Raw genomic sequence first — 23229 nt, forward strand, 5'->3', positions numbered from 1 at the left:
TCTTCAAAAATAAATACATAAAAACTCAAGTCGCCCTGCCGAACGTCCCGGGCCCCCTGGGTCTAAACCCTCAAGAACGAGGTGAGGATTGGAGTGGCTGGTCCGGTTGAAGGGGAGGAGCAGGTCTGCGAGGGGCATCTGGGACCCCTGGAGACAAGCCGCAGCTCGCCTCCCCTTGTTGTGCAGTCCTCGCGCGGGGGGCCGCCTGAGCTGCCTCCGTTCCCGAGTCCTGCTGCTCAGCAGCCTGTCTCCTCGTTCCGGGCAAGCCAAAGCCATCCCGAAGGGGTCTAGAGGTACCGCTTGGAGGCTTAGCTTGCCTCCCCCGCCACTGCTTCTGTCCGAGGCGGCTGGTCCCTGCTCTCCCCGGCCTCCTCCTCCTCCATGGCCATTTCCAGGGGTAAGGAGCGTGGTCCTCCTCTGCTGCCCTCCTCCATCGGCTCCAGCATGCCGGTGAGGTCCATGTCCTGGATCTCGACGTCGTACAGAGGGGGTACCCGAGAGGCAACATTGCTCTCGCACTCCACACAGGCCTGAGAAGAGAACAGGAGGAAGACAGAAGTGGTGGTGAAGTTTACTGTCATCTCCAAGTTGGGCATTCGATATTATACATCAGTGTTTCTCACCCTTGGCCCCTTGAAGTTGGGTGGACTTCAACTCCCAGAATTCCCCAGCCACCATGGGAATTCTGGAAGTTGAAGTCCACCCATCTTCCAAGGTCGAGAAACACTGTCTACATTGCCAAGCATCTTCCGATCTGGCCTCCCTCGATCTCCATCACCTCTGGATGAGTCACTGGAATCGTTATCTCAACTGTTCCGAGACGGAATGAGAACACTCTGAAGGAGTGGACTTTTGTCCACCGGCAAAACTTCCAGAGGTCCTACGGACATCGCTAGAGTCCAACGACAGGCAGCTGTAGAAACACGGCCCCCTCGCCCAAGGGACGTAAACCTTCAGGGGGCGAGCCACCGAGGAACACGAGCCGGAGCCTTGTGCGCCAAATGACGTGCCGGGGCAATTCCCCGGGGCCGTGGCGCGCCCGGCTTCCCTCCCTCCCCCGGCGGCGGCGCCAGCGGCCTCCTCACCGTGACGTTGATGGCTTTGGGCAAGACCCCCCTCTGGACCCAGGCGTGCACCTCGGCCAGCTCCTTCCTCTGCTCCTCCGTGAATCGGGGCTGCTGCTTCTGCAGCTGCCTCAGCTTCTCCCGATCCCCCCGCAGGACGGTCTCCGCATCCCTGCCGAGCAGAGGCAGCGGGCAAGCTGGTTAGAAACGCCTGGGGGCTGGGAGGAGGACCTCCCCATCTATCCAAGCCCCCCCCCGTCCCCAGTCTCCAACCCCTGCCCCGAAATAAGGGCAAGCCCCAGAGGTAACAGAAAGAGCCCTGAATCTAGGCCCCGGCGGGATCGAGCGGCTCCAAGGCCGGGCGGTGGGGAGGGGCTCCTGGGAAGCGCCTCACCTGGCCGGGAGCTGGTAGGTCATCATGACCTTGTCGTCGGCGTCGGCCATCAGCAGCCAGATGGGGTCTTGGAGGACGTACTTGATGAAGTGCTCGTTGTCCTCCGCCTCGGAGCGCTTCTTGCCCCGCAGGTCGTTCTCGGACGAGTCGACGCTGCCGAAGTATTTGCTGGTGTTGCTGCTCTTGCTGCTTGCTGGGGGGAGAGGAAGGAGAGGCCGGTGGGTACGGAGAAGCCGCCAGCCAGGAAGAGGCATCGCGAGGGGCGGCTGGCGAAAACCTCACTCCCGGCCCTCAAGGTCCGTCCCGGGTGTCCGGTGGCCCGGCCCCGGGGAACTCCTGCACCGACCGAGGAAGCCATTGCGCCGGCTCCGCTTCTAAGCCCCGTCCCGTCTTCTAATGCCTGTTTTGAGCCGGGAGCCAGCCTGCCGCTCGGGAGCCCCCCTTTCCAGCCGGGGTTGGAAGGCTCTCTGCGGGCGCTCCTGACCCTCGCTCTTCAGGAGTGGTCCCAACGGTCCCGCTGGCGCATAAGGAGCGGCACGCGAGAATCAGGCCGAGCTTCGACCGACCCTCGGGCCGCCATCCTGATTTGGGGGGCCATGTCCTACGGACGCCCCCGAAGCGAAACTACTCTGGCCCCGAAACAGGCTGCCCTGTTCTGGGTCAGGACGTTTTGAGCTCTGAATGTTCTCTCCCGCTGCGGGCAGAGAGAGAATCGCTCCTTCCGCCGCCAGACGCCGGGAGGGGAGTGGGATCGCGGGCCTGCCAGGGAAGGCTGTCGGGACCTCCCGGGCAATCCAGCCCCTGGACTTACTGGTACCGCTGGCAGAGGTGCTCTCCCCGTTGGAGCCCGAGCCCATGGACCCCGAGGCGGCCGACCCCGTGCCCGAACGCGAGTCCTCCTGCAGGAGGAGGTCCAAGAGGTCGCTGGAACTGGACAAAGCATCGTTGTTCGAGGAATCGTGGGCTTCTGCCTGGGAGAAATCGGAGGGCGAAGGTTCGGATTGGGACCGGGAGGGAACGGTCCTGCCCCCTCCCTGAGGCCACAGTCCCCTTTGCCAGGTCCCGGAGCCACCCCTCTTCCCTCCCGGGGTCTCTCATCGCTGTCACCACCTCCTTAGTTTCTTTGTCCAGCTCTTGTTCCAGACCCAAGCTGAAGCAAAGCAATCCCCTTTCCAGCTGCGGGGGAACAAGGTAGGTCCTGGGACAGAACTCCAGCACTCCCAGAAGGAAACTAGAACCAACTCGCTGCTGAGAATGGAGGAATCTCGGCTGCCGAAGGCAGGGTAGGATCCGCCCCTTCCCTCGGACCAGAGACCCATCTAACTCCCATTCCCAGGAAGGGGCTCGGCTCAGACAGACTAACGGCACAACAGCCCTTGACCCCAGGGAGCGCGGAGCAAGTCGGGACCATTTACCATGCAGGCTTCCTTCGGAGGGCAGAGCTCGTTCGCCAGCCCCTGCCCGCCGGTCACTCCGGCCCAGTCTGCAGAGGTGCCAGCTGGTCCCGCTTGACCGCTCAGGCCTGCCTCTTGGAGGTCACAAGGCTTCGGCATCTCCTCCATCTGCAGCAGGTTCAGCTGCAGCGGGGAGCTGCAGCGCGACTCGAAGAGCGGGGAATCGGCCCGCTCCGGCTGGCTCATCGAGTGCGGGGTGGAGGACCGGGAGGGGACCTGCGGGCCAGCTTCGGGCCCGGGGGCCAGCATGCCCCCCGGCTGGGGCGGTGGGCCAAAGGGGAAAACGGGTCCGCCGGGAAAGTAAGACTGGGGGAGGGGGCCGTTCATCTGGGGGAAGACGTAGTTGGGCAGGACCAAGGCCACAATGGGGGTGATGAGAGGGGCAGGGAACTGAGAGGCGGGCAAGGGGTTCTGCGAGGGCTCAGCGGCCGGGGGCGCCGGGGGGCGAGAGGGAAAGACGGGGATCGGGTAAGTGGGCATCACGGCCGGGTAGGACATGTTTGGGAGGCTGGGCTGGGAAGGGCCCAAGGGGGGCCATGGGGAGGCGCCCTGGGGGCAGGGGGGCTGCGGCGGGGAGGCAGAGTTCGGCGGGGAGCTCGTGCTGTCCGACGACTTGTTCTGCTTGATGCGCTTGGCCTTGGACCACCTGCTCCGCCCCCGGCAACTTGGCCCACGGGGCCCCTGGCGTGGGCCCCTGTGTCCTGGGGGACCAAAAGGAAGAAGGAGGGTGAGGAGGTGGAGGAGAAAGGGGAGGAAGAGCCGCACGTCCCCACCCAGGCCACACGCCCACCGCTCCAGGCTTACCCCGCTCGTCGTGGGCCCCCAGGGGGTGGTGCAGCTCCTGCCAGCTCAGCCCTGCGGGAGAGCTGAAGACGTGCAGCTGGCTGAGGTCCTTGAAGCGGGTGAGGAAGGAATGCTCCTCCTTCTGGGTGTGGACGGAAAGGACCTCCTTGGTCAGGCCCACCTTGCGGTACTGCTGCTCCCGGTCGGGGGTCGCACTGGGGGGAGGGGCGGGGGGGGTCACACTGGGCGCGGCCTCTTCCATCATGACGATATCTGGGGAGGGGACACCAAAATGGGAAACTGAGGTCAGCTTTCCATCCTGTCTTGGATTTGAACCGCTGGCAGCGTTCCTGGCTTGACCCCACTTGGGGCGGAGGCCCAGATCATCTACGCAGACTTTCTAGGCAGATTCTCCACTGAGGAAGAAAAACGAGGAATCCGGTAGGACCTTCTCCGACTAGCCAATTTTATAAAAGTTGCAGCTTATAGAAACACCTTCCTTTTCCTAACAACTCTCGATCCTGATTAGATCTGGGCAATTGTTAGAACGGGCTTTTTTTCTAAGTAGGAAGGAGTGAATTTTTCTCTCTGACCTGTCAGGTCTGCGCGCTTGCCCCAGAGCTACCCAGCTTGTAAGAGCTGTCCCTCCAAGAGATCTCTTTTATCGGGAAGGATAGGAGTTACAACTTCCAGGCGAGCCAGTCAAGTCACCGGAAGCCAAAAGCAGAAATGCTGAAGACTCAGGAGGAGCCAATAATGCAGGTTTTATGCTGGAAGGGAGGGGGAAGGAAGGCCCCTTCCAGATGCTGAGGGCAGGGCTGATGCCTTGCGTGGCTCAGCTCTGGGCCTCTCCCAGCACCAGGTGGCTGAATGCAAAGCTGCCTTCGGTAATCAAGACCTGGGAGCTGCCTCATCAAGGCTCCCCCTGGGCTGGTCAGGCACTCAGCAGAATTTCCCACGCAGGGAAAGGGGAGGGTAAGCAATAACGAAGAGGTCACCGGTTCTGCATTGTGCCCGAAGTACGAGCAGATAACTTTATTCTCCAGATGACTTCCTGGGCAAATCCACGTGGGTTTCTTGGCAGCAAGGGAGAAGTACCTTGCCCCTTCCTGGTGGGGTGGGGTGGGGGGCGGGTCCTGGGGTTTCCTGGTGCCTCCCATCCAAATCTTAGCCAAGTCCAACCCTGCTTTAACTTTCTGAGTACAGCCAAGATCAATCAGATGCTGCCACAGAGCGATTGATCGCCTCCAATCATTCCTAGCGTTGTTTTACGGCTAAATGGCCAACATGCCAACCAGCTGCAACGAGTTCCCAAAGCCAACTACAGACCACGTGAAGACCCCACCCAATTTTACATTTTTGGTGGCAGTCATTAAGCAAATCACATGGTCGTTAAGTGAATCACACAGCCATTGAGTGGGTCACAGTTATTAAGCAAATCATCTTCGCCCCTGCCTCAACCCACCGCTAGAGAGCCCCGTCAAGCTGTGTACCTCCTCTACCCTTCCCCAGCACGCCTTCCTTCCTCAACTCCCCGCCACCCGCCAGCCAGGATTTTCCAGAAAAAGGTGGTGTCCACCTCCCCTACCCGACTCCGGGGGCTTCTTGTCTCCCACGTGGACGATGGTACTGCTGAAGCTGCACTGGCTGGTCACCGAGACCACGCTCTCGGCTTTGCTAGGCAAGGCCAGCGGGGTGAGAGGGCCTCTCACCACGGCAGCTGCTGCCGTCCCAGGCTCTTCCCTCTTGGCCTGGCTCTTTGAGGCCGGCAGCATTTCCTTGGGCGCATCTGTCCGAAGAGACAGGGCTGGGTTAGCACTGAGGGAGGGGAGTCCGAGGGCCCGGCGGCCCGAGCCGCTGGGAAGCACCGACCGGCAGAACGCGGGCCTCGAGATGCTGGAGCTCGGCCGGGTTTACCCCGTGGGACAGCCGGCCTGCCCAGGGCCCAGGGCGGCCTTCCTTGGCGAGGAGGGAAAGAGCCACGTCTGGCTGACCCCCAGCGCCAACGGGAGACCTTCCGCTTCCCAGCAGCTCCGGGGCCCCCAGCCTGGCTGTTCGGGCAGGAGCAGCAGCAAACCCACGTCCCCGTTCCGGGCACGAAGGGAGGCGGCTGTCGGCAGAGTAACCGGGAAGAGCCGGAGCTACTTTTCTGCTTCCTGAACCCGGTGAGGGAGAAGCATCGAAGCAGCGCCCAGAGGAGGAAGCCGGGGAGCACCCGAACGCCTGGCAGGGACAGAAACCCACCTTTGCTCTGAGAAGCCACCTGGTTGCGCGCTTTCTGCTTGTCGTCGTCCGAATTGGAGGAGGTGGTATACAAGGAGGAACAGCACTTGCGCTTCACCCGGCTCGGGACGTTGCAGCTTTCCAGATACCTGTATTTGGGGGGGGGGGGTGAAAAGGCAGCGAAGAGCTAAATCAGTCAGAGGAAAGGCTTCTCTTTCTCAGGGTGGGAAACTCCAGGCTGTGCTCCAAAACCCACCCTTTTCTCAACGCACAACCAGAAATCCGGCCAGGCCCGGAGCAGGCGTGGAGGGGGACGTTCAGGGAGGAGGCCAAAGAGCGCCAGCAAAAGGTCTCGGGCAACCCCACAGCCGGAACAGGAGCAGCCGTAATTTTGCGGAAGCCTCACCGGATGATGCCGTCCAGGCAGTTGATCTGCTGGTAAGAGTAGTTTGACGGCTCCTTCCTCACAGACTCCTCGGATGCGGCCGCCTTGCCTGGCCTCTTCTCCGCGTCCCTCAGGGCCTCCTTCGCCTGCCCGGTGCGGCTGACGGGCGGATCCAGGGCTACGAAGGGGGGGGGGGAGCACCCATGAGCGGGGAAGAGAAGGCGCTTCCTCGGACCACGCCGGGGCCCGCCTGCCTCCCCCTCGAACCCACCCGGGGTCTCTCCGCAGAGCCCGCGCTGACCAGTACGGAGGCCCCGAAAAGGCACGTGGGTTCGCGGGTGGGCGAGGGCACGTTGCCAGAAAGACCAGGGCGGGGGGGGCTGGCAGCCCACTGCTCACCTGGCCGGGAGGGCTTGATGGGCAGAGGCTTGACCCGGGACTCGATGAAGACCTGCTGGCCCTGGTTCTTCACCATGTGGACGTCCTTGCAGATCTCCTGGAAGGTCATCTGGGATCCAGAGGGAGGCGGAGTCAGGGCGGCCATGACCCCCCGGGCATCCTGCTCTGCTTGGCCAGGTGCGAGTCCTCCGCCCACCCCACCCCGCCTGGAGGTCCCTGGCCACCCTCCGGGCCTAGGAGGAGACCGGCTTCTGGCTCCTCCCCTCCCTCAACCCGCCAGGGCCGGCTCTTTCAGGCCTCTTGGGGGCCGGGAGGAGTGGGCTATTGGAAGCGAGGTCTGTCGGACCCTTCGCTGGGGAGACCCGCTCTGGAAGGGAGCACAGGACTGGAAGAGGCAACCCACCTCGGGCCAACCGCAGCCCGGGCCCCCCCCGCGCTTACCGGCCGGAGAGCCTGGGCCTCCTCGGGAGGGAAGCCGTTGCTGTCGCTGGAGGAGGCGATGCTCAGGAACTGCTCGTGGGAGGTGCTGCTGCAAAGGCCCGGGGCTCCGCTGCTGTGCACCGGCTGGCGAGGGCAGACAGGGCAGCGTTAGGGCCGGGCTGAACGGGAGGGGAGGCGAGGGGAGGGGAGGCGAGCAAGGGGGGGCCTCACCTGCAGCAGGAGCCGGTGGATCTGCTCAGAAAGCTCCTGGATGTCCAGCTCCAGGGCCTTGGCCTTCGGCGATTTGGGGGCGGTGAAGACGTCCTCATTGAGGGGGCCCCTGAGGGGGAGCAAGGAAGGAGATGAGGAGAGGAGACCACCTTCGTGCCAGCCCCGCCCAGGGCCCCTTGTTCTTCCCGCCCAATTCTTCCTCCGGATAGGAAGAAGCCCACGGCCGGTCGCTCTCCTTGCCCCTCTGCGTCCCACCCTTTCCTCCCCTTGCTCTTGCCCCCACCACCACCGCTGACAAGGGGCCGGCCGCATCCCTCTGCCCTCCAGAGAGGCTGGCTCTGCGACTCCCAGAATCCCCAGGCACGCCCAAAGGGAAAGGATTACGACTTGTTGGGGAAAGCAGAAAGCTTTGCGGGAATGTTAAAAGGCTCCCCTCCCCTTTCCCTCCGAAGGTGCCTGTCTAGCGTGGCATCCCTTCGCCTCCCCTTGGACGGGCCTGTTGGCTCCTCGGGTCCAGGCGTGACCCCAAAGGCTCCCTGCAGAATTTCTGCCTGGAGCGCCAGAAGGCAGAGCCTTCTGCAGGGACTCATCTCCTCTCCCCCCTCTGCCAGCGGTGCCCATCCAAGGACCCCCTTCTCTCCCGTTTGCTCTGCAGCCATCCGGACACCCACCTCTCCTCCATCCCAAGGCCAGCCTTCTCTGCCTGGGGCCCCATCTTGGCAGTTATCTGGCCTCTCCCCCGGCCCCCACAAACGCTCAGCGTTTCTCCTACCTGCTGCAAAGCTACTCAGCCCCATCAAGCCCCCCCACAGCTGAGCACTGCACACTCGCCTGGAGGCGGGGGGCCCTGCCCTCCCTCTCCGCTCTCTTCCGCCTCTGATGGGAGCCGGGTGCCCGCAGGGCGCTTTGGCAGGGCGCCCTTCGCGATCGGCCCTGTCCTAACCCCTCCCTCTAGAGCAGGGCTCGCCACTCACGTCCGCACTTTGTGCCTCCCCATGATGAAGGAGACTTTGCGGCTCCAGGGATTGACGAAGCTGGACCAGCTGGTGTCGATGGTGACGTATTCGCCGTTGCGAGCACAGAAGCGGATGGGCGAGTGGTCGAAGGGCTGGCCGGCATACTGCAGGACTGGAAAGCGGGGGGCAGGTTGAACAACAGGGGCAACTGCCAGCAGGCCAAGCTTCAGCCAATTTAAGGCTTTAAGACACCGATTTAAAAAGAAAACATCAGCCGCAAAGCTCAGCAGCCCTGCACGCCGTGCGCTTTCGTTCTGCACTCACTCTTCTTGTGCATGGCCAGCATGAGGGGCCTGTCCTCAGGGTGCAGGTAGAAAAGGACAGGGGTCCCCACCAAGTCCTGGGGGAGGTAGCCAAGCAGGGGAGCAGCTCTGAGGAGGAGAGAACAGGCAGCTGTCAGGACGGTTTAGCACCAAGGGGCGCTGTCGGCATCTAACCGAGGAACTGAACAGTCCTCCGTGAATCCAGGTAGAAGGTACCTGAACCAAGATTTCAAGGAGACAGTCCACCTCGAGGCTACCCTAAAACCATCAGAGGAAGACCCACCCACCAAGTTAACTGACTGACAAGTCCTCCTTTTCTATCAGGCAACTAGGATCAGGGAACCCAGGGACCCCCTCCCAAGGCCGGCCCCCCACCGCAACCGGAACCCCAGGTCCTTACCGCTCGTCCACATCCTGGAACAAGCAGCTGGGGGTGTGCCTGGTGGTGAAGATTCTTTTATCAGGAGGAATTCTGGGGGCTGGTGAGGAAAAAGGCAGGACACAATTAACACAAATTGCTCCAGGGACGCCTGGCAGGCACACGCCTTGTCCCACCGACGCACAAAACCTCTCGATGGGCTTCTAGAAACTTTTCCATCTTGATTTTTCCTGTTCACGGCCTGGGGAATGTTCCTGGGACTGAGGCTTTCCCAAAGGGTCTCTGCACAGACAAAGCTTTGGAATTTTTTCCCCTGAAAAAGGCTGTGCGTCAGAGCAACGGGACGTCCCTCGCCCTTTGCACAGCCTGCCTTTCACCCTGTCGCTTCCCTCCCGCTGCCTCGTCTCGATGAGGTGCAGCAGCAGACTTACAGGAACAGCAGGCGCCGGGTAGGCAAGGCACGGGAACCCCTGCGCCACCGCCAGCTCCCACCGTGGACTAACCCACTCCCCCTTGCTCATTCAAGGTTCAGTCCAATTGTAGCCAGAGTTTTGGTATTTAACGTATGCCTGCCTGAATTTAAAGCCATGCCATGGAATCTACCAGGTGAAGCAGGTAAGACACACAGTTACAGGCATTCTCCCTGTCGCTGATTTGATTGGGGAGGGTAATTTTTGCCTGTTCTTCTCCTATCATATTTTGCCAAAAATAGAGCGAGTTTCATTTAGCACAGATTTTTTTTCCCCCCCTAAGTTGGGGAAACTTGTTTTTTCAAAAGAAGGTTTCCTGCATGTTAAAAAGAAAGCGTGTCAGGGAGAGGGTAAATGCTTCTCCTGGACATGCTGGCCTTCTGCATGCCAAGGAAGGATTCCTACGCATCTTTGTTTTAAACCACGGGCATCCCGCCTTGCATTCTGAAGGGCCCCGCCTACGCAAAGTAGTAGTAAATAGCTGTGGACTGGGGCGGCTTTTCAACAGGACCGAGGAGCTGTTTCAGGGCGAAGTAAGAATTTGGTTCAGCAGCAGCCGCTACAGGCAGGTTGTGGACTGCGGTGTCTGGCAGAAATGCCCCCTCCCATCCCAGCCAACGGGTGTTCCCAGCCTCTCGGGTCCGTAAAGATCCACACGACTGCTCTTGTAGACCCGCAGGGGTTCCACCTACCAAAATGGGATGCCAGGAGAGGCTTTCTCAAAGGTGGGGGAAACCTGCGAGGTCACCCCCCCACAGGGCCTGACATCCTCCTTGCCCCCCAAGCCCGCTGCAGGCTGACCGACCGGTGAGCAGCGGGCCCCCTCTCTTGCCTTCGTAGCCCGAGTGGATGCGCTCGGCGATGAGCAGGCAGCAGGGCTGTCCCTCCGCACGGTCGGAATCCCGCACTTTGGTCAGATAAGGGGTCAGCCGGAAGGGGTAGTAGCGCAGCTCGCGTCCTCCCGCGTGGCCTCCGCTGAGAAACAAATGCCTGCAATTAAGACCAGAAGCCAGAGGACACCGGGACAACCAGGAGGGAGCAGCAGAGCCACTGAGGGAGGGGTGGAGGGGGACCTGGGAGGACCGTGCCGCCATCTTTCCTCCCACCATCCCCAGGGTCCACCTTCTCACCGGCTGCTTGGCAGGAAGGGGCCCTCCCTCCCGAGAGGGACTCTGGGCCCTCTTTTTAATTTTTCTCCTTCAGCACAATCCTTGTCCAGTTAGCCAAACCACGGCAGGGCTCTTCTGGCCAGGCAAGGCTTTCAAAGGGCTTTTGATCCGAAAGACCGGGTTCTTTCTGCCCTTTGGCCAAGTTCAAATCCCGCATCTTCAGAACGCTTACCGAGGCACGGGATCTGATGAAGACGAAACTCACCTGATGCGGCAGAAGACAGATTTCTCTTGGGTGTAATCCATGGCAGCTGCGGGTTAAGAAAGGGGGAGAGAAAAGAGGAGCTTGTGGTGAATGGGCTGGCCCAGAAGTTGAGAAAAAATGGGCTTTTTTCTTAATTCCTCAGTCGGGCCTCAAATCTAATTGACCAGCAGCTTTGAATAAAAGATCTTGAAGCCCAGCATGATTTCTCGCTTCTCCTAGGGATCTTAATATATTTTATACGGCATATAGAGTCCATAATCTCTGTTGTCGTTCCTGCACTGCTGTCTTGATTCCAACAGTTAAAAAGCCAAAGTGGGCCAGGGGCCCAAGGTGGCCCCCATGCCAAGCTCACACACTTACTGGCAGAGGGGCAGGCACTCCAGGAGGGCAAATGGTACGGTGCTGTGGATCCGTAGAAGATGCTGACATCTTGAGGTGCCAGGAATTCTGCAAACTTAGCCCCCTTGAAGACTTCTTTCTTGCAGCGCAGAATGAAGGCGGCCTGGTCCGAGATGTAGACGATTTTGCCCGTGGTGAAGGAGACGGCTGCCGTGAACGTATCCTTTGCAACCAAAAGCAACAGGGAGGGTTGAGAGATGGAAGACGCTCCCTAGAAGCCCTTCAAGTATGAGAAACGCGGACTGGAGCAGTGTTTCTCGACCTCAGCAACTTTAAGACGTCTGGACTTCAACTCCCAGAATTCCCCAGCCAGGCATGCTGGCTGGGGAATTCTGGGAGTTGAAGTCCACAGGTATTAAAGTTGCTGAGATTGAAAAACACTGGATTGGAAAGTCAGGCTGAACAGTTCTTGGCAGCAACTAGGCTGGTTGGGAATAGCAGGACATTTATAGGGCAAGAGGTCAGTTAAGGTGGGGCACCGATCAGGCCCAGTCCCCATGACCCAGTTGTGACCCAAGGACACAGCAATGGAAGGAACCATCAAGGTTTGACCTCAAGTTGCTACGAAAACTTACACGGGAATCATTTTACGCCCACAAGAAACCAGGGAGATATGTGGACTGGCCCAACAGCACCCTTCTGTGGGTGCATTTAAACCTGAATCTCCCCAGCCGTGGACTCACAACTTCACTGTGACGCCCCACCAGCTCTCCTCGAAGATGAAAGGACGATGGGATGGGCAGGGCATGGCCTGAATGAGCAGTGCCCTTCCAACCACCTCATTAGAGGTTCAGTGAGGCGTTTGGCTTAATGCTCGTTAGAGGTTTTCCCACAGAGGCTGGACGGTCATCTGCCAGAGATGCTTCAGGGGGTCCTGAGGAGCAGGGGGTGGATTAGATGACCTCCAGCCCCTTTCAACTGTGGCTCTGTGGACCTTTTGGAGGCAGCAGGGAAATGCAGTACGTGCCCTTGGCACACTGAACCAGACCAGGCTCAGTTTAGGATTTCCCAGCCACGGACTTAGGGTGCGTTCACACAAAGGGACTGGAGAAGCACCGGGAGCACAAAGGCCGAGGCGACGTGACTCACAGGGTTTTTGAGTGTGTACTCAGACATGATGTTCTCCAGCTCCTCAATGGTGTACGTGGACAGATCCAGGCCGCAGGGCTGGCTGTCGTCAATGGCCCACTGCTGATAATAATCTTGGCTTGCTGAACGGAAAGGGAGAACAGGAAGAGAGGATCAGCACGAGGGCCTCGGCCTTGTGCCACGCCAGAGCCCTGCTTGGCTCCGGCAGGCGACCTGGGCCTTCCCATCTGGAAGGAGAAAATGCCCCCTCCTTACTCAGGAGCCCCTCAAGGCAACACGACGCCAGGCCCCCTGACAGTGCTGCGAGGGCGTGGGCCCCTCAGGAGAAGCTGAGGGCCCCCTTACGACTCCCTGGCCCCAATCCTTGGAGGTTCTGCCTCACGCAGGGGAACCAAGGGGGAAGGAGAGGAAAGGGGGCCCGCCAGGCCATCTGGTTCTTTCGAAAGCACCTGGCAGAGCCACCTGCACCCTCTGGCAGCTCCCACTCAGCCCAAAGGACCCACCTTGGACTTGTTTCACGCAGGAGAGGGCGTACTGGAGGGTGGCCAGGGTCCCCGACTTCCCCTTGCTGCGCTTCTCGGAGGGCAGCCGGATCTTCATCTCCTTCAGGGCCTTCATCAGCTCTTTCTGCGTCTTCACGCGTGCCGACTGCTCGCTGCTGTGGGGGGCCGGGGGAAGAGGGACCAGTCAAGCCAGCTGCCATAAGCAGACTGAAACCTCCCGGGAAGGGCTTGCACGGTACGGCTGAACTGGGCCTATATACCCACCCACAGGCAGGCACTCGCACAGAAATATTCCCATCCTCTCCAAGTGCCCACGGCAAGAGGAGTTAAAAACAACCCAAAGTTCAGCGCAGCTGAAAACAAAAATAGTAATCCACACGCAAACAGCTTACAGTGAGTATTACTTTTGCTCGGGGGTTTCATGCTGCTTTGATTTAATTCCTCTATTCTCACCCCTTTCCAAATCATGCATTCTCATCTTTATATTCTTGCAGAAGAATAGAAGAATATAAAGAATATATTTTACTTGAAGAGCAAGTAAGGAGCACCCAGAGACAGGCACAAGCATGAAGTTCGGGTGTCCATTCTGCTCTCTCTCCACGCTAAACATTCCCACGATCCAGTTTCGAGAACTGACGGGACTCGGTTTGGTCAGTTCTGCAGGTCAATTCTCAGCACCCAGGTGCTTCGCCTGCCCACACCTGCCCACCCCTGGTTACCTGCAGCCGCTGGTGGATGGGTTGTCCTGTTCTGAGCTGGCGCTGAGAAGGCTGTAGGCAATGGAGCTGCTGGGAGGAGATGGGCTTTGCGAGTTGGAGCTGCGGAGAGACGGGAAAGGCAAGCCCTGGTTTAGTTCTCCCAGACAGCAACTGAAAACTGCTGCCCGCGAAATGTGAACCCTGCATGTTGATACAGGTAGTCCTCGACTTACAACCGATCGTTTAGTGACCATTCGAACTTACGACGGTGCTGAAAATAGTGACTTGCAACTGGTCCTCACACTTACGACCACCGCAGTATCTCCGCAGTCACATGATCAAAATTCAGGCACTCAGAACCCAGCATGTATTAACGACGGCTGCGGTATCCTGGGGTCACGTGATCGCCATTTGCGACCGTCCCAGCCAGCTTCCGACAAGCAAGGCCAGTGGGGAATGCCGGATTACCTTAACGTCCACGTGACTCACTTAATGATTGTGGCAATTCAGTTAACCACCGCAGCAAAACGGTTGTAAAATCAGGCATTCGGACTAGCAACAGACGTTCCAGTCCCAATTGCGGTCGTAAGTCGAGGACTACCTGTGCTTTGATGCTGGCTGGCCCCATCACGGACCAACTGCTCTACACCCCGTTCTGAGACCATCAGGGGACCTTCTAATGGCCAAACCGCCAGGGGTCTATCACAGAACCCAACCTCGCCCCGGGGGCTTGGCGGGACGGCCCCCCGCCCGCTCCACACCCCTCATCCACACCTCTTGTTGCTTTCGGTGGTCTCCAAGAGAGCCGAATCCTTGCCGTTGCCGCTGCTGCGGGAGCTGCTGTGGGAATCGCCGTGAGACTCGTTGCCGCTGGAGCCGTTGCTGTTGACGTCCATGTCGTCGGTGGCCTGGCCCTGGGCCTCGCTCCCTCGGGGGGCCCGGGTCCTCCTGGGGGCCCCAGAGCTGCTGCTGCTGCTTCTACCGTCCCCGCTGTTCTGGCTGGACTCGCAGCCGGCACTCATGGCTGCTGCTGCTGCTGCTGCTGCTGCTGCTGCTGCTGCTGCTGCTGGGACATGGGCCGGGCCTGAAGGAACGGGGGGAGCAGCGGCAGACGGCCCGGGGCTTCCCCCCTGCAGAGTCCCGCGGGAAGGACGGAAGGGCGCTCGCCGGCCGAAGAGGAGCCTCCTTATTCGCGGGGGGCCAAGCGGCCTGGGTCAGCAGCAAGCATGTCTGAGGGAACGCCTGCAAGGGGAGGAAAAGGGTGAAGGAACAGAATCCGCCAGCTTAGAATAAACGTCGTAACGAGGGCTCTAAAACGGAGCGTGGCAGGAAAACGCTCTTGCGTGCCGATCGCCCCCAGCACCCCTTTCCCCGACGATAGGGCCAGCCCTTACAATCAGTGCATCTCTAATGGTGCTAATCCGCTGCTGCTCATCTGGCCTCCCCAGCATTGTTCCTGGTCTCCCCTCCCCCCTCCCTCCCCCCCCAGAGCAGCCGCAAGAGCCAACAGCTCGGAGGAGGAAAGAAAGCCGGCTAGCCACAATTTCATTTCGCTGCTGCTGATTTTCCCCGGCCTTGGGCAAGCCTTAATCACTGAGGTCTTCTGGAAATGCAGCCCAGACAACCGAAGAAACGAAATGCAGTCAAGAATTAACTAAAACCTTAATCAGTTACGCCTCTCCAAGAATGCCTGTTTTTTTTTCCAACAAAAACCTTCCAAGTAGGTAATGAAAGGATCACGCAGGATAGTACGTTGGTCCTGATCTTAATGGGAAAGTCATGCTCCGAATCCATCCTCCTGGCTGGATGGCTACAGAAGTAGTGCTGGGGTGGCTGGGAGGGGGGCAAAGAATTTCTCCTCCTGCTTTTACAGTCCTCATTTAGCGACCACAATTGGGGCTGCCAACTTGGTCATTAAGCGAAGCAGCCACTAAGTGAAACCGCAGGCTGTGCTTATGATCTGACTTCAGCTTTCCTTTGCTTTACAGACCTGCCAAGGTTGTAAATGAGAGAACTGGTCATAAAGTTACTTTTTCATCACTGTTATAACTGTGAGCAGTCGCTAAACAAGGACTGCTGTATTGCAGTCCTCGTTTAGTGACTGTATTGCACCCGTGCTGATGCAGTGGGATTGTCTGGGGCTGGGGAGGATGCATCCTATCAGGGGCACACTGCCAGGGAGAAAATGGCTGAGCTGGGGGGAGGTTTGAGCACGGGGAGGATTACACCATAGCCAACTGAAGGCTGGGAAGGGAGGGGTGACTGTGGCCAGGAGGCACTTCTGTTCTTCACTTACACAAAGAGGCCTTCTGGGAAGTCAATTCCTAACTCCATTCTGCCAGATGTGTTAGAGTGATTTACTAACAATATTGGTTTTGTCCTGCTGGATTATGATAAAACTTGCTTTGCTTATCTGCTAATCACCTTCAGCCAGCAGGTCCGAGCCAGGATCAAGAAAAGGAGGGTTTAAATGTATCTGTGCTGCCCAGCTTGTAACCTGTGTTCAGTCACCTGTTACGCCGTCATACTGGTGTGTTTGAAATACGCAGCATGTCCTTTTGCACCAATGACTTGTCCCACCTTTGGGGCCCTGCTCTGCTCACCCAGCATTTGAAGGGCCAAGAGACTCCACCGTTTGAGGTTTGAGATGGTGCACGTTTATAAACTGGGGAGGAGCAGCGAAGGTGCCCTTGATAGGGATCCCTGGCACCTGGGTGGGTGGGTCCCATTTCAAGTCAAAACATCCTGGGAAGTTCTTCAGCCCCCCACCGCCCCCCGAGATTTTGGAGGAAACCGATGGGGGAAACCTGAAGGAACTTCAAGCACACCATGGTCGATACAGCTTCCTGAAGACCTCAGATAACCCAGGCTCCGTTTTTTTCCACCTCGCCAGTAAAGGGAAAACCTAAATTAGCTGTTTTGGAAAAATTCTTCCAGCAGCGTTCATCTTGCTTGGCCAAAACACAGAGCAAAGGTCACTTATAATTATACAAGCTGCTGCAGAGCATTATTTTCTTTCCACCTCCCTTCCCGATAATTTAAATGGGCTAGAAATTTAACTGTATTATATTGTCACTGTATTATATTGCCAGCCCTCAAAGAACCTGGATTCCTACACTGAGCAGGAGGGTTGAACTCTACGCCCAAGTAACCCTTCCCAAACTTCTGGTTTAGTGCCCTGTGTTTTTAAAGGTGCTAAGTTTGAAAACCAGTGGTTTAGGGCAACGTATGCATCGGAGCATCCTCATACCACTCTTCCGGCCTTATCAACTGAGGTTTTCAATATCGTTTTCCCATTTTTGATCAGTTATGTAACAGGCTTTCCTCCAGCCAAATCCTGGCTAAGCTCTCCTGTGAAATAAAACAACTCTGTCTATGCCACCGCCTGCAATTCTTGCACAGCGCAGCCTTTTCCAACCTGGTGCTTCTCAGCTGCCTTGGGCTGACCCAGCATGGCCACACAATCACCAATAACAACCTGAATCGGTAACCTCCTGCTACTGAAGACGGAACACTTTTCTCCCCAGATAAAACACGCCCAACTACAAGCCAATCTCTGAAGATACCAACCCCGCGCTGCAAATAAATCGCAGTAAGCCCAGTGTGCAAATCATGCAGATTAGTTCAGCTGGATTACCAGGGGAGAGCATTTAGATCAATCTGACTCTCTTGGAAGGATCTACAGGGAGTTGTTATAGCAACCAAAGCCCCATTTATTTCATTCCCTGTTCTGTGGGAAGGCAAGTTTCTCATTCCTGTAAGCAGATGATGCTTAACCGCACCCAGTTTTTGGTCTTAAAATTGTATTCAAGCCCCACAATTCTATTCCTAGGCCCTGGATTCCCCCCACCACAAAACCTGCAAGTTCATAGGGTTTCCACTGCTCAGAAGGGGCCATGGGGTTAACAGATGACAAGAGCCAAGCTTTATCTAGTTTCGGGGGCTTTCTATCTTTAAACTATTCCTGTTCACCACGGACTTACACCCCAGCTGCTGCGTCGAAGGGGGATGCTTAAAAACGCCCGCTCCTGTCCTCGTAAATACAGGTGCAGGTTCCATCTCTAAAGCCGGGATCTTGGTGCCATTTCCAGCCACAGGTGTATCAACTGTGTACTCAGCAACTTTCAGAAGCCGCAGAGCAATTTTAAAGAAAAGGGGTCTGGTACAGGTGGTCCTCGACTTAAGACAATTGGGACCAGAATTTCTGTCGCTCAGCAATGCGGTCGTCAAGCGCGACCGCTTCGCTTAGCGACAGCAATCCCTGCAGTCTCGACTGCCGTCGTTAACTGCATCCTATGGCCATTAGGCGAGGCAACTGCCTGCTGGCTTCCAAGAACCAAAGGCAGTGGGGAAGCAAGCAGGAAGTTGTAAGTCCCAGGCCAGCTGGCAGGTAAGTGGCTGCTGCCAGGTGGGGGAGGGAGGGGGTGTGGGGGGGGGCACAAGAGGCGCCGCGCGGGTCAGGAGGGTGCGTGGGGGTGCACGAGTGGCCAGTGCAGCACGAGCACAAAGGGGGTGGAGAGGGTGTGTGGGTGGGGGAGACTTACCCCACTGACTTGCAAACTCCCTGGCCAGCTTCCCCATTGACTTTCCAGGGAAGCCGGCAGGGAAGGTTGCAAATGGCGAGCGCGTGATTGCAGGGTGCTTGGCAGCCGGTCGTAAGTGCGAACAGGTTGCCCAAGCGCCCAGATTGCGATGGGGCCACAATGGTCGTAACTTTGGGGACCGGTCGTAAGTCCCTTTGTTCAGCACCACTGTTAACTCTGAACGGCCGCTGAACGAATGGTCCTAAGTTGAGGACTACCCTATAGCAGACCTTTTCAGGCACCTGCCAAGGGGTGAGACAAGGATTCTGACTCGCATAGCAAAACCTGCTGCTTCCTTGGGATGAAATTGTGCATTTTAAAGAATTTGTGGCATCGTTCCTCATTCCAGGGCTGGTGCTTAAGGTCCCAGCTTCAGCTTTCAAAATGAATTGTCGGTTCTTACCAAGCAAAACACAACTCAGTTCCAAGGAGGCTCAGCACTGATGGTTCAGGAGCTGGCTGTTACAGCATCCAGCCTCCAGGAGGACATGATTCCCTGTGTTAAATGCAATTCTGTTTACCAGGCCAAGGTAGGTCAGGAACGTCTAAAGTTTTGACAATGACGGAGCTTTCTGCCTCCGCTTGATACAAGATCTACAAGGTTATACCCTACATTTGTTCTCTGGCACTTGGGGAGTCAGACTTGAAGCGAAACACCTTTACTCGGAAGGACTCTGAACGCTTACAAAGGTTGTGTGTGCGCGCACATGTGTGTATTTCTCAGGAACCTGGAACTGGGCCTCTACAGAGGCACCAGGAGGCTGACCTGATGCGACCAGACCGAGCTTTCCGTTTCTAGACAAAGGGCCTGTTAAGGTCACTCAACCAAGACAAAAAGAAACAGGAAGCGCCTTAATGGCTACACGGGGCATGAGCTTTTAGGAACAAAAGCCTGTTTTGGAGGTAGGCTCGCATCAACCCAATCACTAGCACTGCAAGCAACAGGCACTGCATTCTTCCACTGCTCCTCTCCAGAAAAAAAATACGCAAGAGAAACACTGCACTGCCAGCTCAGAAGGACACTGGTCCCGGTGTCTCTGAGCCACCAACAGCTGTAAAAACATTCGCTCAATCTTTGCAGGCCAGCAATCTGAGCAAGGACTAACAGAGACCAGCCCACAACCTGGTCTCTTCCAGATGCACAGCCCTCAGACCCCATCATCCCCAGCAAATGCTCCCGGCACCCCTGCTGCTGAGGATCATGGGAGCTGTTCTGCAACACTTCTGGAGGGCACCAGGTTGGGGAAGGTGGTGCTAGCTGAAAAAGAACAAGTTGTTCCTAGAGGCGTAGGTGGTGGTGAAGACAGTTGGCAACTCACAGCCAGGAGGAGGCCTACTAAAAAAAAAAGCTGCAAAACTGAGAAGGATGTCACAACAAACTCTTTGCAGTCTGTGCTTTTAAGGAGGAGAAACTCTATAAAAGGTAAGAGGTTGTTTTTAGGCCACTGCCGGATAAAGAAACCACATTCAGCTTGACAACCAACAACCTTTCGCAAGACCACGCAGACTCGCATTCCCTGGGCAAACAATGCAATTAATACGTCCTGGCAGGTCGCCAGCCAGGTCACCCTTCGCCAAGCCTAAGCCGAATCCTTGCTTTTAAAGCCACATGGCCGTTTCATTAGACCCAAGACCAAACAAAAGCCTCTGGTTGCCGTTCCAGAGACATTAGCTAAAGCAAAGCCCCCCCCCTTTGTCAACGGAGCTGGGCCGACCGAGAGATACAGGAAGTGGGTTTGGGGGTTCAGCTTGCAAACCTCCGGCAGCCAGCACAGGGGGGCCAAGGGGCAGCCAGTGAGCCATACCCCTCTTGTCGGGATGGAGCGCCGGAGCCGGTGTTTCTCAATCTCAGCAGCTTTTAAGGGGGGTGGCTGGCTGGGGGACTCTGGGAGTCGAAGTCCACCCCCCTTAAAAGCTGCTGAGATTGAGAAACACCGGCTTAAGAGATCGGCAGGCTGCCTCCAAACAGGGTACCGGTCGTCACTTCACCAAAGCCCACCGAAGCTCTCCAAAACAGCGCTCAGGCCCCCCATACCCCTTCCCACGCCATGTTTCGCCCTTCCGGCACCCCCACTTTTCCTCTTTCCATTCCAAGCCGCGAGAAGTGGGGGGGGAGAGAGAAAAAGAGGCAAAACCACCAACTGGACCCGCAGCTCACATTTCTGCTCCTGCTGCTGGCGCCCCCGCTCAGCGGGCCCCCTTGGGCCAAGCAGACCCCCGCCAGCCAGGCTGCCCCCCCTCCGGCGCGCCGCCTTCTCCGCCTCGCAGGAGCGGCGCTCCCGCCGCCCGCGGCACATGGCCGGGACTGGTGCGGCGGCGGCGGAGCGTCCGCCTCCCCGCCCGCCGCCTCCCCGCTCCCCGCTCCCCGCTCCCCGCCCGGGCAGAGCGCACCGGATTACGAAAGCGCTCGCAGAGGGAACATTCTGTTCCCAGCCCGGCCCACGTGATGCAGGACCGCGGCTGCAAGCCCAGGCGCCGCCGCCGCCGCCGCTCCGGAGCCTCTGGGCGGGGCCGGCTCCCCAGGTTCCCGGGCAAGGGAGCCCCCAAAGCGGGGGGCCGCTTTGCACCCCCTTCTTGCACCCCCCTTCTTGCACGCGCACGCACACCCCTCCGCTGTACTCACGGCGGTGGGGGGAAGTCCGCTGCCTCCCGAGAGCGCTTAGCCGACGCACGCCTGGGCCGGGGCGAACTGCTCTCCGGCCCCTCGGGACCAGTTGGCGGTGGCTCCCTCGCTGACCCAAAGCATGCTGTCGCCGGCCGCCGGGGGAGAGGAGAACGGGCTGGGGCACTGCCAAGCGCGGAGGAGCGGGGCTCGCCGTCCCGGCTCAGCTGCCTCTGGCTCTCGGCGGGCGGGCGGCGCGTTGTATAATCCGAGGCGGAGCGGCGGGCCCGGCCCCGAGCCGGTGATGTCACCCGGCCCCGCTACACACCCCGCGCGCACGTGTACCCTGGCGCTGCCACCCGGAGGCCCTGCGGCGCGCTCATTGGCTGGCCGGCCGGGCCAATCGGGAGGCAGGGCCCCGACCGCAGAACGCACGGGGCGGGTGCCGACCTGAGAGCAGCCTGCGCGCGGGGGGGGGGGGGGGCGGCGGAGCTGGGAGCGCCAACCGGCGCCCTCGGTGCGGGAAGCCGGGAGCGCTTCCCCAACCCTCCCCTCCCGCTCGCAGGACAGCCTGCCCCGGCAGCGCCGGCCCCGGCCCGGTTGGTCAGCCTCCCGAACGGACGCGGCGGAGCAACCGACGGGAACGCGCTCGCTTTCCAACCTCCAAAGTTGACCCAATTAGGGCAGATTAAAAAATTGGAGCAAATCAGGGCAGCAAAATCAGGGCAGCAGTCTCTCTTCCAACGTGCCCTCCCCGCCTTCTAAATTTAGAAACGGGGCAGGACGTCCAACCGGCCGATTTCTAGACTCCTTCCTCCTCCTCCTCGGTTCAAAAAAAAAAAAAAGTTTTAGTTAATGATGGGCGGCCTTTTAGGCTTGTGGCAGCGCGACAATTTGCTCAGCTGCATTAGTCAACAGACGTGGCAACGTTTGGGAATTAATAGTGCTACCTGGAATTTTAGGCTTCTTTATTAGCTTTTTAGGAAGGAGGTATTAGCCTTTTAGCATGGCAGGCTAGGCCTCTTTTCTAACTTTAGGACACCTGTGTTTTTCTTGTGGGCCAAGGCCATTTTTTTTGGCATGTGAGAACCAGCCTTTTCAGCAACCAAACAATAGGGAGCGTGTTCTGAAAGTCCTTGAACACACTTGCAAGTTTTAAGTGGGATACAAACCCAGCTGGGAAAGAGATTGATGTAACCTGTAAATCTGCCACTTGTAGAATGACCAGACTCAGTTTTTTTGTTTGTTCAATTCTCACACCAAATCAATGTCTTTTATTGTTTGATGAGTTGCTTTCTGAAGTATCCAATATACCAAATGTATGCATCATTTGTTTCTCTACCCTATAAAAAGACTCGCCCCCCCTTAATAAATGCTTTTTGCTTTCCCTGAAATACGTGTGATTTGTATTGTTGCGGGGGGGGGGCGAAAAAGCCACTTTTGCAAAAGGTAAAAGTGATTTTCTCTCCCAAATTCAGGGAAATGGGTCCCTTCAGCTCCACACCACTTGGGGTGCCTGAGTTTCTAAGCAACAATGCCATTTCAACGGGCTTTCAGATGGCTTGGGATGCATATGAGGCTGATATGAGGGGCTGTACATTTTTTACGCTTCCAGGAAGGAGAAATCTAGACATCTTCCTCACCAGCAGATGGAAAATATGGTTAAGGAACGCTGGTTTTGCAAAAACCCTACAGGACAGACTTAGAATGTTTTGTCCTCAAGGCCTTCCAATTTTGGAAACTGGGCAGGATTTCCAAACCACAGAAAAGAAAATGGATATGAAGGAAATATGCACAAGAGATATTAGGGGTTCTCTACGCTTGTTTCCTTGGGCCAGAAAAGCCTTTAAAAAAAAAAAATCACAGGTGAGAAAGGAAGAAACCCGCGCACTCCTGTTGTGATCCACAACAAATGCTACAGGGTTGTCCCCAGGCCTGAGGGATTTGTTCTGGAAATCTCCACTAAGCATAATTTAAAAGCTCACCCTATGACCCATTCCCATGGCTCCATTTATGGCTTTTTTTGCATCTCGCTCTCACCCATTAAAAAAAACAATAAGGGTTTTACAAGAACAGTCTATTTGCCCAGCCTCCGCCACAGGTGTCATCGCCTGACCACCGCCCTGCAGACAGGCGCCCTCCATTCCACACAGGCACTGGAGCCAGGAAAGAGGCCCAATTATGCAACCACTGATTAAGAGTGGCTTAATTGCACTCTCAGCGCCTCTCTAAAATACCTGGTCAGACAAAAAGGCTGCAGTCAGACAGCGGGAGCAGAGCTGGAAAAACCTGTGGAAAGGCAAGGCCGGATGGGAAGAAATTGCAGGACAGGCAGAAGCAGAAGACAAGTAGCCTAGTTTATTTTGTAATGAAGGAGTGACACGGCGAAATCGATTTCGTTTAATTTCATTTAAAAAGAGAACCCAGTGTGGGTCAGCTATAATGCACCTTGGGCCAGAAAGCAGAAGTTGCTTGATTTCTCAATAAACAGGGAGAACCC

At 57.6% G+C, this 23229-nt stretch overlaps 1 protein-coding gene across 2 annotated transcripts; it reads right to left on the reverse strand.

Moving 5' to 3' along the window:
- Positions 1-223: 223 nt before the first annotated feature.
- On the reverse strand, positions 224-20952 carry PER1 (period circadian regulator 1). Of its 2 annotated transcripts, XM_063301639.1 has the most exons (23): positions 20751-20952; positions 14319-14786; positions 13566-13664; positions 12847-13001; positions 12344-12465; positions 11216-11417; positions 10856-10901; positions 10314-10456; positions 9033-9111; positions 8634-8740; positions 8328-8481; positions 7354-7462; positions 7144-7266; positions 6703-6811; positions 6325-6481; positions 5940-6067; positions 5284-5484; positions 3717-3968; positions 2874-3613; positions 2270-2429; positions 1459-1651; positions 1086-1236; positions 224-530 (listed from the first exon to the last, which is right to left on the reverse strand). In XM_063301639.1, exons 2-23 carry the CDS (start codon positions 14564-14566, stop codon positions 309-311), a joined length of 3900 nt encoding a protein of 1299 aa, XP_063157709.1. In that variant the 5' UTR covers positions 14567-14786; positions 20751-20952; the 3' UTR covers positions 224-308. The 2 variants fall into 2 exon arrangements, with proteins under 2 accessions (XP_063157709.1, XP_063157710.1); XM_063301640.1 differs by lacking the exon at positions 5284-5484.
- Between the last annotated feature and the right edge of the window lie 2277 nt (positions 20953-23229).

Source organism: Candoia aspera, chromosome 4 (genome assembly GCF_035149785.1).
Source record: "Candoia aspera isolate rCanAsp1 chromosome 4, rCanAsp1.hap2, whole genome shotgun sequence".
Lineage (NCBI taxonomy): Eukaryota > Metazoa > Chordata > Lepidosauria > Squamata > Boidae > Candoia > Candoia aspera.